Below are 19,841 nucleotides of genomic sequence, written 5' to 3' on the forward strand. Positions count from 1 at the left end.
AGGGCTTTTCTTATGTAGTGTTGTTTTCAGCTGTCCTCACACCATTTCAATAGGATACATGACACCAAAAGTCAATTTTATGTGTCATTCGTTTGAGTATATCACCTTTATCTTTGGACAATGTTTCAAAGATGATCAAATGTTTGCTTGCCCAAATATGTTTAAAAAAAAAAAAAAATCAACAATTAATTAAACAATTTACAATATGGACCCAAGAGTGTGCTAAATTACTTTTTATAAAACCTGAAAAACTCAGCTAGTGTAAACTATTGCAATACTGAAATAAAGATTGCATCAAAGTATTTAAAAATAAATTAACATGATAATTCATAATTTTTGTATTTCAGTTTATGTACATCAGAACTTAAAACTCTTCATCTTGAAAACAACAATATGCTATAAACCACTCAGTCATATAATTAAAAAGAAAATATTTATTTCTTGGTTGATCTTTTGTAACTTCTATAGTAAATAATACAAAAATAAAACATTACTGACATGTTTGCGCTCAGGTGTTTGTTTATACATAAAAAACAGATCTTGAATCAATCAAAGAGTTAACCACTTTGTGATTTTATTTAAGCATTTTCTCACATGCAGTAAAGTGAACTTGAGGAGCTTGACTTAATCCAGTTTTATAAATCAGGATATATGTCATTAATGTGAGCACAGTTTCCACCTCTGTCTCCTGTATACTCTTCAGATTTCCAATGTACCTAGAGATAAACAAAAACTGTTTAGTCACAATTTCAATCCATCACCAGTCTTACCAAGTATTCGAAATCCTGTCAATACTGTTGACATCTATTGTACTTGCAGATATACATAATTCTGATCTTTGAAATAAATCAAACACAGAGGAAACATTTATTTCACTTGAGAGTCACATGAAGAGAAATCATTTCAGCTGTTGCGCATCCGGAGGAAAAACATACTTTATCCCAGACTGCTGTTCTTAAATGTCATCTTTTAAAACCCTTATGCTACAAATGTTGGTGAACTAACAGTTGGACCTCAGCCTGAATAATTTTCTGTGCAACAAAGTGCCAGACTTTTTACCCAAAATTTCTCTCGTGTCAGTTTTATCCTCTCACCAAATTTCAGCAGCAAAGTGACCTATATTTTCCAAAAAGACAAACTATTGCAATGATTAAAATAATTATTCATATTTTTCACTCACCAATCTGAATTTGTACTTTGTCTTTGTCTTTGTTGAGGTTGATCATCTTTGACCAGCTTGTGTTTTGGGTCAGGGTGGAATTGAGGCTTTTTATTTCAGCGTGACTTGTAAGTAGTTTGTCCCTCACACTGGTCAAGTTAGCAATGTAGGCCCACAGTTGATTTCTCTCAATCTGGGAATCGCTTTTGAATCACTGTCACAGCACACGTTCAACATGTGGAGGATTAAAAATTACTCACATCATGTATATGATAAATATACTACAATCACTGTCTGGAACAGATGAGTTAGGAAAACATATACTTACACAGGACCAACAGGATGATGATTGCAATCAGGAGAAGACACAGCAGCCCAAGAAACACTGCAGCAGCTCTGAGAAGATCACTCTTTTCTGAATTTACACTGTTAGAATTGCCTGAGAGCGCAAATTAATAAAGATAATGTTGGTTTGTTTCAATCTATTAGTGATACCGTTGTTACATAAGATTTACATTTAAAAACTGGCTTCATCATAAACCTCTGGATTTATATATAAGATAATAATAGATAAAAAAATTGTCTTTAGAGTCCTTTTTAGTAAGAATACCATGGACTATTGCTGCTTCAGGTCCACTGTTAAAAACTATTTCATTGAAAAACAAAATGCATCAACAAAAAAACATTGTATTCCAAAATTGCAAATAAATATACCACCTTAAAAAAATTATATCATGTAGGACATATGAGACAGACAGGTCGATACCTTTCTGTTGATCCTCACTGGTGTTTGGCTGTAATTTCAGTGGTGTACTTTCTTCTGCCTGGTAGTTGTCATAAATTCTCACATTGTCAGTGTTGTCACAGACGTCTGCATTGCTGTCCTCCTTCTCACCCGTCTGAAATTTAACTTTCTTGGTGAGGTCTGGCTTGGCATAAAGATCCTCAGACATGCTGTTTGCAGAATTGCCTAAAATAACTCTGTTATAAGTCTGTTCTGCTTGATCAATCTAACTGTTTGCATTTGTATGAATAGTCTGTGACTCTATTTTTATAAAAAATAAGGAAGTATAGTAAGTTACCATGGCAGTTGGTTCATGGTAAAGGGAAGAAAATAGAGGAACTCATAACATAAAGCAGAATTGTTCTGTCTATTGGGTTGATGTTTAGATTATTTTAATTTATCCCCCTGGTGGTTGCATGTGTTATTGCAGTTAGTTTTAGCAGTAGAAGTCTTCTCTTCATTCATTGGCCAATAGGGTCACATGATGTGGCCAGAGCAATGATTCCAGCGTACAGCACAGGTGAGGGATCACATGGGGGCAGCTGATCCTCTGCCTTTCTTACGTTGAGTGCCTTGAGAAGCAATGCTTGTGAGTACCAAAATATCAGGTGTGCTGAATTGTACTGTTTATTGAATGTTGACATAGAACTTTAACATAAAGAGGGACGTTTTTATGGAGCTAGTATTTTTTAGCATCTAAGTTAAGACAAAGCATTTTGATGACTCAGCAAAAATGTTAATTATTAAGCCATGCCTTGTTTGTTGAAAAGGAAGGTAATTTAGCACAGTGTTTTATTCTGCGTGGTACATCAGAAAAGATATGTAATTTTATTTTGACATACATACTGATTGAGTGATTTATTTTGTCCTTATTTCAGTTTTACAAAAAAGATTGTTGTACATGAGAAGAGGAAAACTAACAGTAAACGTTCATTCAACTTTGCTTCTTCGTCTGACTCTCTATACAACAGTATGTTCGTTATCTGTCGAAGTGTGGGCTGACACCTACTCTGAGGACAGAATAAGAATTAATCAACTTGATTAGATTTTTTTAGGCTTTTTGTTTCATTTTATGGAGAATTTTATCAATACATTTGCATTCCACTTTTTGAAGATAAAAACTAATTATTTTTTAAAAATCTCATATTAGTTTTATTCTCATTTATCACAGTTGAATGTTTTCACATGTAATCCCATGGAGATCATGTCACATTGGAGACAACATCCGGTCATCCATGAACTCAGCCAACAACACCACAGGACGCCTTGTAATCCCTTTGGTTTCAATACACACATTCCAATGTGAAAATCTCCAGAGGCAAGATAGTCACCAGTATTGACCATCTCGAAGAGTCACGTCTCCCTCATGTGGTCATAGGTCACCAATAACTCACAAACTATAATGAGGACAAAGGATGGACTTTGTGAATTTTAATTATATTCATTGCTGTATATATGTATTCTATGATATCATTCTGCTAACAGTGTGATATTGATAGAAAGTCTTCTGTGTCACTAAACTATATCCTGATGTTAGAGATGTGAACATTGTCTAACCCAAGAGGCCTCTTCCCCTCTCTAACTTTCCCTCGCTCACTCTTCTCCACCTTTATTCATCTCTCCATCTGATGAATTAGGTAGAATGACTTTATCGTTTAAAATGTGATGTGTTGTGATGATTTATTTAATCTTGCATTGGTCCATGGTGAAGTGAAATAAGGGACTTCTTTTATACATCGTTTGAATCAAGTCATGCCAAACGGGGGCTCTCATGACACCTCGTCCTCTTCCCCTGAGACAGTGGGTTTCGATGATCTGGCTCATCCCCTCGGGTTTCAAACAGAGATTCAAGCTGATCACTCAGATTCGTTTTAGTTTTTCTTAAAGATTTGTTTTAAGATCTGTTAGTTTTCGTTGTTCTTAGAGTTTTTCAGTTATCGTTTAAGTTTTTTTTTAAATTCTGACTTAGTCTTTTTATACTCATCTTTGTTCAACTTTGCGCACATAGCTAATCAACTTCTTAAAGTACTGCAGCCCTGTTGCTGAGTAAGTAGTTACCTTAGTTAATTTTTGACGATTCAGTACCACTATTATTATTTTTGTTAACGTCAAGAGCCAGGCCAGCTCTAAGCGTTCATCAAAGTACAAGCAGTGACTATTAGAAATCGCCGACCCAAGTTTGCCTCAACCTTGCCGATGTCCAACATTACCGAGACGTCTACAGCATCCCTGCCTGACGTATGCCACGGGGCCTCAGGACATCGCATCCAGACGGACAGATCGGAGCTGAGGACGGGGATCAACACCTTTTCTTTGGTAACAGGACTGCTTTAAGGAGTTCTTTTAATAATTCCGCATGCTCGACAGGTTTTCCTGTGGATGTGGTCATTCCTCTCCGTGACCATTGGGCTGCGAATAAATGTAGCGTGGAGAATGCATATTGACTATCAGTATATATAGTGACGCTCTGATCTTGTGCTATTTTGCATGCTTCTGTTAAGGCTATAACTTCAGCCGCCTGGGCTGAGAGGTTCGAGGCTAATTTTTTCGCCTGTACAATTTCTTTGTCTGTGACCACAGCGAATCCTGTTTGTGTTTTTCCATCAGTGTACATTGTTTTTAACGTGATTCTCTGAGGTCCTAGTTTCTGAACTTTTTCATTGTAGAGTAAATCTGGTCCTGGGGTATGTTTAAACCTCAGGGTCACATGCATCTGGTCCGCATGTTGTTCTTGATACTGGCCTGCTTGTTTTTTCCTTGCGAACTTTAGGAGTTGTTCTCCAGTGTGAGTCGGGTCTGGTTGAGGCATGTCGAGGGACCAGTAATAACAAGGTTCGCTATGATTCTGCACCACTAGTGTGTCGACAGCCTCCCCTTTCCCCAGTGCGACCATTCCTTTAGAGGTAGGAACTATAGATATTTTCATAGCTAAGAGTAAGTCTCTCCCTAACAGGTTGACTGGACACTCAGGACAGATTACCACTGAACTTCGGGTTTCCTCTCCTGATTGTGAATCTCGTATCCATACCGGTTTGGACGTGGGATGACAGTTAAGCTGTCCATTTGCGGATTTCACAAAAATACGTCCATTTGATGGTGTTAAACCAGGCACGTGTTGTTTTAAAACTGTTTTGTCCGCACCTGAATCACATAAAAATGTGATGGGTTTTCCGTTTACTTCCAATTCTCTTGTGGGTTTTTCATGATCTCCCGAGAAATTTAATAATACTTCTGTAAGATCTAGTATGGGTGTCTCGTCCACACTACCTTGATCCTTTCCTCCCTTTTCCTTCTCTAGTCATCTATTGCGAAATGGGTTATGTGAGGGTGGTTGTTTGTATTCTTCGTCATGTTGGTCAAGGTTGTCTTCTGCTCTGCAGTCTCGTGCATAGTGTCCTTTTTTGCCACACCTCCAACAGCTGTCATCCCTGTCTCCGGGGTAGCGCAGTGGAGCCCATCCTCCTCTGCCTCTCCCCCTTCCTCCACGCCCCCTGCCTCTGGGCGGGCCGAGGAAAAATACTTGTGATGGTTCCTCATAGTCTAATAAGTATGTGGCTGCTGTTTCTGCCGTCTTTTTATTTTTATTTTTTATAATACTTTGGGCGTGTTGAGCCCAGTTCATACACGGGACGAGTCCGTCTGTCGGGTGGTTGACATTGTGTTTTTTGATCAAGTCAGCTATGCTCTGGTGGAGGCCTGACATCAGAGCCTGTTTTAGTTGTTGTTGATATGGGCCATCTGGATTACTGTCGTCGTGTAGTCCGCTGTTCTGTCTGAACACTCCCTCCAGTCTTGTCCTGTATTCATGTACGTCCTCTCCTTCTTTTTGTCTACATTGTGCTATTTTAGCGTAGTCTGGTCTCCGTCGGAATACTTCGGTCATGCTGTCATACACAGGTTGTATCTGGGCATTTAGTTCTGCTGTACCGTAGCCTAGGACGTTACCATCCGCTGCTTTCCCTGTGTACACTCTTCTTACTCTATTCCAATTATATGTGAGACATCTTTTAAACGTTTGTTCTACTTCTATGCCATTTAGGCGGTAGGAGTCTCTTAACTGTTTATGTCTCTCTATCCATCCCTCCACATCAGTGACATAGTCTCCTAAGCTTTTGCATGCCTCAGCGCATTCACTCTCCGTCCATGGTCTGTATACGTCAATAGTTCGTTCTTGGTCACCGTTTATGCCGAAATGAGGGTTAGCCACCTCCATTAGGGGGTATGTTTCAGTGTTATATTTTGGTGGGGGGTCGGGTCCTGTGCCACAGCCTTCACATTCGTTGTTTTTTTGTGTTATGCCGTATTTTTCTTTATAGGCTGTCAACACTGGATACGTACCAGTTGCCCTAGCTGTCTGACTTCTAGTTTTCATGGGACTAGTTAGTCTAGCTGCAGTTGGGCCTATTTCGGTTATCACTTTTTGTTCCTCTTCTAATTCCTGTTGTCTCTGGCGCTCCTCTTCTACGTCTAATCTTTCCAACTCTCTAACTGCTCTCTCTGCTTCTTCCCTCCGCTGTCTATGTATATCAGACGGGGGTCCTGTCTCTTCATCCTGTTTTACGACTGCCGTGGCGTGCAGCGTAGTACGCTTATCTCTCCCTGCTTTTTTCCTTTTTTTTACTTGCTCTAACCATTTTCTAGCTACACTTAACTGTTCTTCCTTTCGCTGCTTGTTTTTCCCTGTCTTTCCCGACACAGTTAGCATCAATCCTTCTACTACTTTCTTACATTGCCCTTCCATTAATCTTCCGTCAAAATCAAACTTTTTCTTCCAGTTGTCTAGGAATCTGGTGCTGCCTGGATATGCCCGTTCCATAAACTTGGCGTCTCCCTCTAAGGCAGGCTTACTGTTTTCACTCCCCATTATGTCAATATTCTTTGTGTCCTTTACAGACTACGTGTCTTTTTCAGGACCTATTTTCCTTAATCCACTACTACGTGTACTTTAACAGACCACAGGATTACGTTTACACCGTTAGGTTTCCTCCTGTGTTGTTGTTTCCACTAATGGCATTCACACACACACACACACATTCGCTCGAGCTCTCTGTTGACCTCCCTTACGGCGGAGTCACCTAATTGACCTCCCTTACGGCGGAGTCACCTAATTGACCTCCCTTACGGCGGAGTCACCTAATTGACCTCCCTTACGGCGGAGTTACCTAATTGCGCATTCACGGTTATAGAGCCGTACTCTTTCCTTACTTTTAGCGTTGTTTCTGTCTCCTTGGGTGATTCAGGATCCCGTCAATCGTCGTCCACCGAGGGGAGTTCAGACGTTATAGCACCGGCCTGGCCACGAATTCACGCCCCAGGTCTTTTTGCAGGCATCCTAGATGTCCTGGCTGTCGACAGACTCCGGTGTGTCCTCTCCCTCCTCACTGGGCGGCGATATCTTGGGATCCGGCTCGAAGGACCAAGTTGTATGTTAGGTTCAGAACTATAACATAGCGCTGATAAGATAAGAATCAAACCCACAGTCAGACAAAAACAAGGCTTGGACCCAAATCTGAGTTTTACTTGCAGCAAGGGAAGTCCGTGCAGGGTCTTAGAGTTGTAAGCTCTTCACCTGGCATCAGCCAACTCCAACACAGACTTCCCTCTTTGCTCCTTTTATTGTATACATGGGGTTATAAAACAGCATGTGATCTCTTTGCCTCCTATGTATGTTTGCTTTTAACATCCATTTGCTTTTAACCTATGTGTGCTAAACTAGATAAGCCAGTTCCTCCTCCCCCGAGGGGCCATATACTGCAAGAGAGGAACTCGTGGAATGTGCATGCAGTATGAGACATTTCATCTAAAGTTTTATGCATAGACTAACGGAAACTTTACACACATAACAGTAACTTAATTTACACACTGACAATGAGTTACTATTTTTCCTAACAGAATCACACTATCTGGACCCGCCTTCGGCCCGTGGTTGAAATCGTCACAAACTAGGCTGGTTCATATCTTCGGGTTGGCGTTTCACTTAGCCATTATATACCTAAATCCACTCATTCAATTTTCTTCCGTTAGTCTCAAATTCCCTCTTTCACTTCACCATCAGTAGTTAGAAGGAATTTGTACAGTCTTAGTCATATCAACATATCTACCATTAACTCATTTACTGTGTGAAGTTACGCAGTAAACCCCTTTTAATTAGACCCAGCTGTGTTACATTGATTTTACATTGATAATTTGTCCAATATTGGACTGGTGCCCCCTACTAATAACGAGAGGAAGATTTAATCCCTCACAAATTAAATTGACATCACGCTACAGTCGGAACTGGACATTTTCTGAGTTCACTAGTTGTGATGTGTTTGCTGACAGTTATAGAAATGTCAGAGACTGTGGAAGTTCATGTATCATATAATTCCATGGGTTTCACATCGGTAACTGTGTGTTTAAATGTGAATATACATGGATGTCACATGTAATACCATAGATTTCCCATGGGTTTCACACATCACACCATGCGAATGGCTATCTGTCTGTCTGTCTCTGTCTGTCCGTCCGTCCGTCCGTCCGTCCGTCCGTCCATTTAAATGACCTCATTCTCTAATTCTAAACATAACAAATAGTGCTTTCATTTAGCTGCAACTCAGACTAACCACTCCCCAGTTTCCTGTTAAACTGACAACCAGATGTATGAATGTGGTTTTACTTCATTTGAGCAGTTAAGACACTCTCAAAACTTTGCTTGCCTCAGGCACCTCAGGACCCACCGAACCAGGAATACAACCGAACATCATGGATTATATCTATGCCAATGCAGAGGAACTATCAGGTCGTCACAGCAAGTGGAAGAGGAAGAAAAAAACTTCAGAAAATATTTATAGCAATGAAGACGTGATCCAAACTTTAAAGTCAAACAGGAGTGGACCGGCACGCTCAGGTAATAGATACAATGCATACACACATTTATACTATGAGACGATGCTGACTGAAGGTTTGACATAAACAAAAGAAAAACGATATTTCTGAAACAAATTGTCCAAAGAAAAAGAAACACTAAAATAATGTACAATATTGTAAAGTTTGGTTTGCTGTCATTGAAGATTTTAGCTGTAATTAAAAAACAAGACATCAACTTTGCAAATTAATAATATACCTATATGTCTGACTGAATGACACCTCTTAATGCTCAGGAGATTACACCTTGGCCAAACCCCCCCCCCCCCCCCCCCCCCCCCACACACACACACACACACATGCAAAACTCAAATAGTGAATAGTCAAAATTACAAATGTATCATGTGTTATTGCACTGCATCAAAGAGGTGTTGAGCTATTCCAGTTAGGACCAACTGGGTGAACGACCGACTGAAACCAATATGTCGTCCTGGAAACACATTTCAAGTGTGACTAAAAATGAACAAAACACTAAATAAATTGACTATTATTTTATTCAATGTCACAGTGAGTGCATTTACATGCATTTACATGCCCACAAGTATCCTGTTCTTGATAAAGATTTAGAAGTACGCTAGTTACATATTGTGCATGAAAGACATACATTTTTTTCCGCTCGTTTCAGAAACCTGGATAAGGTGTTATCCTTATCCAGCATGTGTATGAACCCATCATAGTTAAGCAGATCTATGGAAACTGTGGCCTGTAAATCTTTTATAGATGTAGTTGGACATTTATTGTTGGCGCAGAACATGGCTGCTGAGACATCAAGACACAAATGCTCACAGATGATCAGCAGAATACTGATGGAATCATCAAAATGAGGAAATATAAATAGAATTTCTTATGTTCAGACACATGACAATTGTGAACTTCTTTCAGGTGCTGAAGTTGTCAAAAAGAGTTCCTGCAGAGCTGCTGCAGTGTTTCTGGGTCTGCTGTGTCTCCTCCTTCTGACCGGACTCATGACTATGGTTTTCCTTTGTGAGTATGACACCTTGTTAGCATGCCGATGAAGTCATAAACTAATGATTTTTAAATGGTTAATAAATGTGTTTGTTAATTTATTGTTCATGTGCCAAACACAGTCACCCACAGCAAGTCTCAGTGGGAAACGGAGATGGCTCTGTTGCAGGACAGTTACAACAACCTGACTAGCGAGAGAAACGAGTTACAGACCAGTTACAACTCTCTGGCTGAAGATCAAGACCAGCTGACCAAACAGAAAGAAGATCTGCAGAGAAAGTTTCAAGGTAATTATTTTTTAATTCTTCCTCAGTATATTTTGTACAGTCCAACACCTCTGTTCAAAAAGACATCCTGAGATAACCTCATTGTTTCCGTTCTCAACAAAAGTTTGAATTCCGCTTTGTTGCGGATTTCCTGGTATATGAAGCAGCATGAGTGCATTGCAATTATGAAAGTTACATATCACAGGAAAACTCCCAGTTAAACTGATGCTGATCATCGGATGCAAGTGTGACTTCTTTGGTCAGACTGAACAAATGCAATGCTTCAGTTCATTGTCTCTGAGATGTTTATAGTCTACCTGAAAAAATAAAATGTTTGCCAGAGTAGAAGAAAAAGATTGAGCCACTCTTCTTCCTGTCTGTATTTGAATGTTAGAAACTACAACCAAAACACAAAAATGAAACTCCACCGGTGTGGTTTGAGTTTTGGCCAGAAATTACTCATGCATTGAGCATCTGGCCACAGTGAGGAACAGACTACAGACGTCTGAAGGATCACCCGTCTTTAACTCACCACCTCGAGGTTAGAAAAACAACAGTATAGACAATTATTCTGATTTCACTTTGCTCCCTCTGAAGCCACAAAAGATTTTACACAGCTTTTCTCAAATATGAAATTTTAGCCCTCAAGACCTGTAAACGGGTCTGTCAACTAAGACAAATTTTCACTTTAGTTGATCCATAGATAAAAGAAAAATAGCTGTTGCAATACCCATTTAATTATCTTTATTTCTGTTTAATTAATTTTGTTTAGGCATATTATTATACTTAACCACAAACATTTAAAATTGACAACGCAATGTGCATCTAAAGTATTTCACATTTGGATTTTAATTGTGCTGTATGGCACTATGTTTGTCAACAAAGAAGCATTTTGAATTTGCTCCTCTGACTGTCATTTTTTTTTACCAAAGCAATGGTTTTAAAACGTACATTTTTGAGATCATAGTAACTAGCTCATCCATCACACCAAAATGACAGAAACAATGCTGACATAGTGAAAGCTGGCAGTCACAACATAATACCAAATGATATTTACTGAGATATTTATGCTTTTTTCTTTTTTTTTTAAACAGATTGTCAACAATTCAGGGTGGACTTGGACAATAGTTCCTACTTCATTTCTACAAGCCAGAAGACTTGGCAAGAAAGTAGAGAAGACTGTCAGAAGAGAGGCGCAGACCTGGTGATTATTAACAGCAAAGGAGAGCAGGTGTGAAAATATATTTGTGTGTATGAAACTATGTATGTGAAAGAAGAAGTGGAGGACAGCATAAATCTGTGGTTGTGATATTTACGGTTATGCTGACAACTGTTTCTCTCCGTCAAAAAGGAATTCATGAGACAATTCCGAAGGCTCAACTGGATTGGACTGACTGACACAGAGAAGGAGGGGACATGGAAATGGGTGGATGGGACTAAATTGAACGCAAGGTTGACACATTACTTGACTTTTCTATTTCATGGTGCACCGTGACCAGGCAGTGTAGCATATGTGTAAGAGTGACCTGGCCAGTCTTTAGCTTATTTTCAGCTCAGTAAAATAGCATTTTAGAGCTGAACAATCTGGCTCAAACATGATAACTTGATATTTTAAACCTCAGTGAAAAGGCATTCTCCAAATAGAACAATCATAACAATCTCACATACATTATTATACTTGAAAGCTTTGCATGCTAGCTTATTCAAAAAAACAGAAAACACATTGACATGTACTGTCGACTTGTCTTTAGACAATCAATCATAAGCTCAAGGATTTTTCAAGCATACTGAAATATTTCAGTCCAGTATCACTGCAAAACATGTAATACATACACCCGTCCACTGGAGGGAAGTGTGGCTCTAACACGCCTGAAGTCCTCCAGAAGTGAGAAGAACATGTATGTAAACAAACAGGTGATGGACGTCATGCGACAAACATCACTCGATTGAGGTAAAAAGACAAGTACAAAAGCTGCTGATATCCCAGGAGGATAGGTTTGAGTTTTTTAGGAGTGTTTTTTTTCTTAACCGGAATCACATGGTTTTCTCTAACCTTAACCAAAAAATGTTTTTTTCTAACCCTTAACTCTTGGGTCTTTACATGGTTTGTTTTTTCTGAAGCACTTGACACGTCTCACGAGGCAAAGACGTGAGATATGCTTCCCTCTAGTGGACAAGCGTGTATATTACATGCTTTGCCGTGATATCGGATTGAAGATTTTTTGCATCTATTCATGTCAGTATGTTGTAATTAATCAGCGTTCCATCCATGATTACGGTAATTCACCAAAAAAAGTAATATTTGTTCGTTTGTAAAAAAAAAAAAAGATTCCTTTTTTAAAAACACATTTAGACAAGAAAAGAGTTAATCCATTTTGAAACAGTGCCCGTCAATAAAGGTGATATTCTTGAACAGCATCGAAATAATATTATTTTTTTTCAATGATTTACTGAACAAAAGCATCGAAAGATACTGTTCCTCTTTGGAAAAAGTAAGTACAACCTTGGCATCAGAAGTTATATCGCCCATATTCCAGGAATAAATTCTTGTCTGCATTTTGCATAATTGTCCATCAGTTTGACATCAGCTTGCTATAATTTTGTTGACCATTTTTCCATATAAAATTCCTTCGGTTGCAAGGTGTTGAAAGGTTTTGTTGCTTTGTTGAGAAAGGATAAAGTGGTTGTTTGTTCAAATATGTTTACAAAGTTAACAATTTCCATCTAATATTCTAAGGAAAGACTTCAATTTTTAGTTGATGCTGGATTGAAATTTGATTTGGCCATAGCAATGATTCCTTGAGAAAACATATTTTTAATTTTTTGTGTTTTAGCTACTGGGGCCCCAATGAGCCAAACGGTTCTCAAGACAAAGATGAAGACTGTGCAGAAATGTGGGAACATGATTCAGCAAACAATTGGAATGATGCACCATGCAACCTTCATCGATTCTGGATATGTGAGAAGAGACTTGCTTCGTAAGTCAGCATCCTGTCAGACAATCATAGAAAAGACAGGGAGACAAGTTCCTGAAAAGCTGAAATTATCAAGATAGTTTGAAGCAAGACCACCACAGTAACATACAGGACATAGACATTAGTATCCAGCTTGACTCACTGCTTACAGGACTGAAGACTAACATGTATTAGGCTACTGTTGTGTGCTCACCTAAACTTACTCTAATATGACTCTGCGACCTCCACATGATCAATAAGTTCTGCACCAAACACAATGAACTGCTCTGCTCCACCAGGTCTTCTGGTTCATCTGCATTAGAGGAAATCTGGATGCACCGTTCATTATCCCTTGCAATTACTCTCATATTAGATGATACTGCCATTCACAACTGACATCCAATGTCAATAGCTAATGCCAAAGTAAAGTTTCTTTATGTAGCCAAGTGTGAAGTGACAGTGAGCAGTTCAGGATGTACTGCACGAGAAGTGATTTACATCTTGTTACAGGCCCTATTTAATGTCTACTTTTACAAAAGTCAGAGGACATTTAGGTAGGTATGGAAGTCAATATATGTTTCATACACTCTCCAGTCATGTACATCGATGTGTTTAAAAAAAAAAAAAAAAAAAAAAAAAAAAAAAAAAAAAATCATGTTTATTAAGTAATGTACAACTCTGGCTCCACCCTACCAAATTAAAATGGATTTTGCTGCAATGAATGGTTACCCTCTATACATGACTGTCCTGACTGAGCTTTTATGAACATCCCAGCCAACGTCAGTGCAGTGTTTTAGTTACCTGAATTGTCCTCAACTAAAAGCAGTAATACGATGTAAAAATACTATAGGTAGAAATTCTGCATTTAAAACCTTACTTAAGTCAAAGTATGTAAGTATTATCAGCACAATTAAATTAAACTATCAAAAGACACTGTCACTAATCCTCACTGTAATGTTTTGCAATTATATAGGATGTTTCTTTAATTAATATTAGTGCTGCATTGATGTGTGTATTGCATTTTCCTCCTACTTATTCAATGTCGTAATGATTTTAATTACCTTACCTACTGTTGGTTAGTTTATTCTAATGCAGTCAAATCATCATATGTTTGTAGCATTACTAACAGGTCCTGTAAGAACGACATATCTCTAAAAAGTTGCATGAAACAGTCCTGTTTTCAGCTTTCTAACGATGCATTTTCCAGCTAATCCAAGAGGGTTATATTTATCTTCAAAGGAGGAGCATTTTGTCAGCACAAAATAAAAAAATGCAATCCTTAAATTCATCAGAATTCAAATTCAAGATCACCAAATTTGGAAATTCATGGTTTTCACTGGACAAAAAGGGAATGAAAAACTGCAGTCTGAAAAGGTAATAACCGAAGCTCTCAGACAAATTTAGTGGAGTAAATGGTACAAGTTGATTTGCCTCTGAGATTTAGTGGAGTGGAAGTATAAAGTTTTATACAAATGTACAGTACTTGAGTAAATGTAATTACTTTCCACCACTGCTTCATATAGGATACTTTTTTTTTTTTTTTTTTTTTTTTTTTCATGTTGCCATTGAAGGTTTAAATCCATTACAATGTATTCCAGGGTGTTGCAGAATTATTCAGTCTGTCTGCTGATAAGAAAATTGTTAGTTTTAAAACTTCCTTATATAAAAAAAAAATGTAAATCAATTGAGAATTCTTACATGAAATAAAAGAACATTGTATCAATAAGAAGCAAAACACAGAAACTTACTGGAGCAGTCAGTCAGAGTCGTGCGATAGAGAGCTAGCCTGAACAATACCTAGTAAAATGTCTGCTGCAAGAAAAGTTGGGCCCATGAGAGATTAGTAGTTCATTAAAAGTGTCCTGATTCTCGCACTTTACAATAAACCATCAGATCTGCAGATGTAAAAGTCATTAAAGGGTGATTCTATTTACTTTATTCTTGTTGTTCTGGGTTTTGTACCCTCATGGTTGAAATGCACTTATTGTAAGTCGCTTTGGATAAAAGTGTCAGCTAAATGTAATGTAATGTAATGTGATTTCACCAGAATATTTTTCGGAGTTTGGCCTGACATGTTTTGTACTGCTGTACCCTCTAGTGGCAGAGTACTAGTATTACATCTTGAAGGAGTTGCTTCTGTAAACATGAGCCAAGAAGAAAAAGTGATCTTTATGACTGAAATGTCCTTAATAAAAAGAAATATTTGTGCTGAATGTCCACGTTGTTGTACTTCTCTTAAGACATTAAATGTAGCCCTCTGCATGCATTTTGATGGCACATGACACAAATTATTCCACTTCATTTCATTTTGGGACATTTTATCAATAAAAATACTTTTTTTTTATTTTACTCAGTCTTATTTACACTTTAAATATTTTTACATACTGGATTTCACAGGCGTGTGTTTGTATCACAGAGTGGATCATGTCATATAATGTACTTTACTGAAATAAGATTTCACTCATGTGAAACTTAAAAAATATTTTTTTGCTGTGAAACCGAGATGGACATTCCATTTTTTGCACATCACTTATGGTGTTACTGTGCACCCACGAACTGTCTGTAAAAACATGTAAAAAGTAAGTTTCCAATGCTGACGAAAACACAACAAGAATAACTACAGTTCAATAAAGGAGAGATCATTAGGAGTGAATAAGAATGTATTTAAGTCACGATAGTTTCACTTATAAATTTTGGCAGTTAAACTCCAACAGGCCACTGTAGGCCACTACCTACAGCGATGTCCCAAATTGATGTTGGAGTTAGGACAGGACCTCGCAGCCTCGACGCTGGAGTGGTGAAGCAGAGTATGCATATTAAATTTTGTTTTGTTTATGTAGCAATAGATCACAACATAAGTCATCTCAGGGCACTTTAGACGGCACCACAACAATTTAACAATTCCCACATGACCGACAGCTGCATGGAAAAACTCCCTTTTAACAGGAAGAAAACCTCAGACAGCTGAAAGGAAATAGCTCCCTTTTAACAGCAAGAAACACAAGACATAAAGGGGCTCAGAGCACCGGGAGAAAGCTCACACACAGACATGAAGATGAGATGTTAGGGAGCAGATCTTCCATATTGAGAAAACTTTCTGTTGCCCGAGGGCAACGTTGTGCAGTAGAGAGTTAAAGAGACTGACTATGTTAATAATCCAATTTCCATACACAACTAAACAACAGTTAAACTTTAAGCAGTATAACAGTGAAGTGCAGCGAACAAAACAACACATATGAGAGTTTTCAACACCCTTAGTGGGTCCACCACTAATACCTAAACAAGGACATGTGTTTTGCCAGAACAACATATATGACTGTTGGAGTTGTTCAGTGACAGACATCAGTAAACACTTGGTTAACATCGTGAAACAGTTGCAGTTAGGTTAGGTTTAGAAAAAGATCGTGGCTTGTTTTAAAAAAGGTAGATTAGTTTTGCAAGCCTATGTTATGTACTTGATATAAGTCACATTACACAAGTTACATTATACAAGTTAACGTACAAGTTAAAGTAAGTCAATGTGGCCCACCGGATTTTTTTCCTGCTGCCCATTACACCACTGAATGCAATAATACATGTGCCACTATTGGTGAATTGTTTCAGAGAGCAGATACCTTTGCCACTGGAGCACATGCATTTCCATGAGCTTGCCTGATGGGAGGGGCTTTGGACAGAGAGGGGAGGGAGGACTGCAAGAGGGGGGGCCAATTTTCTCCTAACTCCTCCCGAATTGCCTACACCAGCTTTAACCTTTGTATGTTACTTGAAGTGAGTCAATGTTGACTTTTGACATACGTCAGATTTATTGTTGCTCACTACAGTTATGTATCAGTGCTTGATCTTTCTCACACAACCAGCGACGCTCTTTTCCACAGGGGGCGTCGTTCCAGCTGGCGAGCTCCGGGTTGAAGTGGTACATCTCCACGCAGTCCTCTACATTGTTAGGACCACCATGATCCGGCTGCTCAGACTGCCAAAATCTAAATGACAGGAAAATCAGAGAAGTCAGATTTAAATAGACATTTTCTAAATTTACACTGTAAAGCCCTGGACATTCTTGCAAACAACAAACCAGGATGTGAGGAGGATACTTCCACAGCACAAACTCCTGGACGGATGTTTCAGATTAAAAGCCTTCCACAGGTAAAATGTATAATATCTGCAGGTAATGTTGACACTGATTTTAAAAATGGTAACTGAGAAGAGTTGCTCTGTTAAAACAGAAAACTCACACAGTTTTGAGGATGGCATGACTGTTACCTAGTCTTTTACAAGTAATGTGAAAATTGTACACTTAAAAGGGAATTTTTGGTGAGTTTGAATGCAGGTAATCAACCTTTCAATGTTTGTATCTTTATTTGGAACTTTTATTTTTTTAAACATTTACCTTATGCATGTATTTTTCCACCCCAAAAGTGAAATAACATTAACTTATTGCGATATTAAGAATTTTTTTAAATGTCTCATCTGACATGGTAATGAGCACTTCATTCTATGAATCAATAGTGCTGATCCAAGAAATAGAATAAAATCTGCAGTTTGGTTACAGGTAGACGTGCCTAGCGTAGTGCAGTATTTGTCTATGTGACACAGATACAGTGATACAGACACAGTTTGATGTCTAGCAGAAAAAGTCAAGGCAATTGTAAAGGTCTTACGATTTGGTCGGCACAAATCCATCCACCCATTTGAAGTTCCCATCTGTACCATGTAGACCAATCCAGAACAAGAGATCAACATCCCCATCCAGACGATATATGGCCCTCTGTTGATTGAGATCACAGGGAATGTAACTTCGACTTTAAAAGTTCTCCCTCAACATCAAGAACAAAACACACATGCAGACACATGTGTACATAACAGAAGCTGCACTGTACCTGTTCCTGTTCGTCGTTGATCACCACAAGGCCAGCTCCTTTACTCTGACAGTACTTTCTGCTGTCCTCCCACGTCTTATTCTCCTTGGAGAGGAAGTAACATCTGGAGTTGATCTCCCTCCACTCTGGAGGACACCGCTGAGGGGACACACAGCCGCTCAGCTCTAGGACACAAAATTAACAATAACAGATAAGATGCTGAGGTATTTTGATGGGAAATTGTAAGTACAAATACAATACATTGCATAATGAACTTGATGTACAACAAATACACATGCTGCATTGTATGAGCATAAAACACTGTAATTGTAAATTGTACCCACATAACAGACTATAACTATGACAGTGTAACTGTACAACTATCAATTACAAAGCCATATTTATATCTAGAAGGAGAGCTATGAAAATAATAATAATAATAACTAATAATTTCCTACATAAAACCTTTGACTGTGGTGACTTCTAGTGTCAGAAAAAACCCTCGAAGAATCTGTGATTTTTTTGTTAATGTTAAATGATTAAAACATACATAATTCTGTTCTAAATTGTACATTAGCATCGATTAGCATCCCACAATAAAAAACCAAGCAAAGACATTAGTAAACAAGAGTTGATGTTTTTTCACATTCCAAGCAGCAGTAATATTGGTAGTACTCAGTTATATTGTTGCCACAAGAATCTGACAAAAGACATCATAAATACTACATACATGGAGGTTGCACAAAAGCGAACAGAGGAGGAACTGAAGTTAAAACCAAATTTTCTCTCACCCCTCAGCTGTATTTTCAGCCTCTCCATTTGCTTCTCCATTTTCTTTATTGTGTTGTTGAGTTCAGAGTTTCTATTTTGAAGCAGGTCTCTGTCTCTGGTCAAAGCGTTGAATCTTTCTTGTAATTTGTTGCACTTTTTCTCACAATCCATGTGCACATCCTTCATCTGTTTTTCACCACTAAAATGAGGTGTGTTGCACGAGTGGTTTGATTCCCTGCTTGAGTACACTGACAAAAAATCAAGAGAAAATCTAAATATTGTTAGTTTTTTTTACTGTTGATACTATATTCATGTACAAGAAACAATACTCACAAGTAAGGCGTAAAGACAGATTGAGAGTGGCTTGTGTGATACACAGCACACCAAAGCTGAGGAGAAGCAGCTGACAGAGTCTTCTCTCTGTAAAATCAACACACACAAACTAACAACAATAAAAGTCTATCTTCACAGTCACAGACCTGTGAGGCTGCCATGTTTTATTGGTGTATCAAAGAGGGAGGTAGATACGTTTTTGCTCTTTATCATGTTTTAATATGTAACTTTTATCGTGTGAACCTGTTTAAATGAAACAGGCATTATTTTATTACAACTTGGATTCTACACCAATAATCTACACTGCTGCAACTTTAAAATGTTTTTGACCTTCTTTTATTTTATAAATGTGTTGTCTTGTGTTTAATTTTATCTATGCAATTTGTTTCTTATTTTTAAATAACATTTTACCTTGCTTTTAAGTGCCTTTATATCTGTTTTTTTTTTTAATTTAAAGTACTGCATGAAATTTTCTTGTTTTTTTTTAGCTGCATTTTTTGTATGAAAGGTGCCATACAAATAAGGTTTAACATTATTATTATTATTATTATTATTGTTATTATTATTATTGTTATTATTATTGTTGTTGCTTCTAGTGGCAAAGTGGTACAGTGGTTAGCATTGTCACCTCGCAGCAAAAAAGGGTTCGGGGTTCAAATCCGGGCCTGGGCCTTTCTGTGCAGAGTTTGCATGTTCTCCCTGTGCCTGCATGGGTTCTCTCCGGGTACTTGGCCTTCCTCCCACCATCCAAAAAGAACATGCGTCTCAGGTTAATTGGTGGTTCTACAAATTGCCCTTCGGTGTGAATGAGAGTGTGAATGGTCTTTGTTTCCGTCTGTCTCTATGTGG

General features: G+C 38.2%; 1 protein-coding gene and 1 long non-coding RNA gene across 9 annotated transcripts; one reads left to right on the top strand and one right to left on the bottom strand.

Moving 5' to 3' along the window:
- Positions 1-630: 630 nt before the first annotated feature.
- LOC138208690 (uncharacterized) lies at positions 631-1,568 on the bottom strand. The gene is made up of 3 exons (XR_011179113.1): positions 1,488-1,568; positions 1,181-1,373; positions 631-716 (listed from the first exon to the last, which is right to left on the bottom strand). It is a non-coding gene; the product is annotated as an uncharacterized lncRNA (long non-coding RNA).
- A 903-nt stretch (positions 1,569-2,471) lies between these two features.
- On the top strand, positions 2,472-15,249 carry LOC138209415 (CD209 antigen-like protein C). Of its 8 annotated transcripts, none has more exons than XM_069167984.1 (8): positions 4,240-4,259; positions 6,719-6,781; positions 8,644-8,829; positions 9,729-9,830; positions 9,935-10,099; positions 11,173-11,309; positions 11,430-11,530; positions 12,913-15,249. In XM_069167984.1, the coding sequence occupies exons 3-8, from the start codon at positions 8,685-8,687 to the stop codon at positions 13,058-13,060; spliced, it is 798 nt and encodes a 265-aa protein (XP_069024085.1). In that variant the 5' UTR covers positions 4,240-4,259; positions 6,719-6,781; positions 8,644-8,684; the 3' UTR covers positions 13,061-15,249. The 8 variants fall into 8 exon arrangements, with proteins under 8 accessions (XP_069024089.1, XP_069024082.1, XP_069024085.1 ...); XM_069167983.1 differs by lacking the exon at positions 4,240-4,259 and adding an exon at positions 5,430-5,750; XM_069167985.1 differs by lacking the exon at positions 4,240-4,259 and adding an exon at positions 5,472-5,490.
- The last annotated feature ends 4,592 nt before the right edge of the window (positions 15,250-19,841 follow it).

The sequence above is a fragment of the Embiotoca jacksoni genome, unplaced genomic scaffold, assembly GCF_022577435.1.
Source record: "Embiotoca jacksoni isolate LCO1_2020_lvr unplaced genomic scaffold, fEmbJac1.0.p SCAF_4, whole genome shotgun sequence".
Lineage (NCBI taxonomy): Eukaryota > Metazoa > Chordata > Actinopteri > Embiotocidae > Embiotoca > Embiotoca jacksoni.

What these genes read in the sequence shown, in the direction of transcription:
- LOC138209415 (XM_069167981.1), top strand. Translation starts at nt 4,184, where the DNA reads ATGCCACGGGGCCTCAGGACATCGCATCCAGACGGACAGATCGGAGCT. An exon ending in TTAACAGCAAAGGAGAGCAG is followed by an intron (nt 11,310 to 11,429) that starts GTGTGAAAATAT and finishes TCCGTCAAAAAG; the next exon opens with GAATTCATGAGACAATTCCG. An exon ending in GGGACTAAATTGAACGCAAG is followed by an intron (nt 11,531 to 12,912) that starts GTTGACACATTA and finishes TTTGTGTTTTAG; the next exon opens with CTACTGGGGCCCCAATGAGC.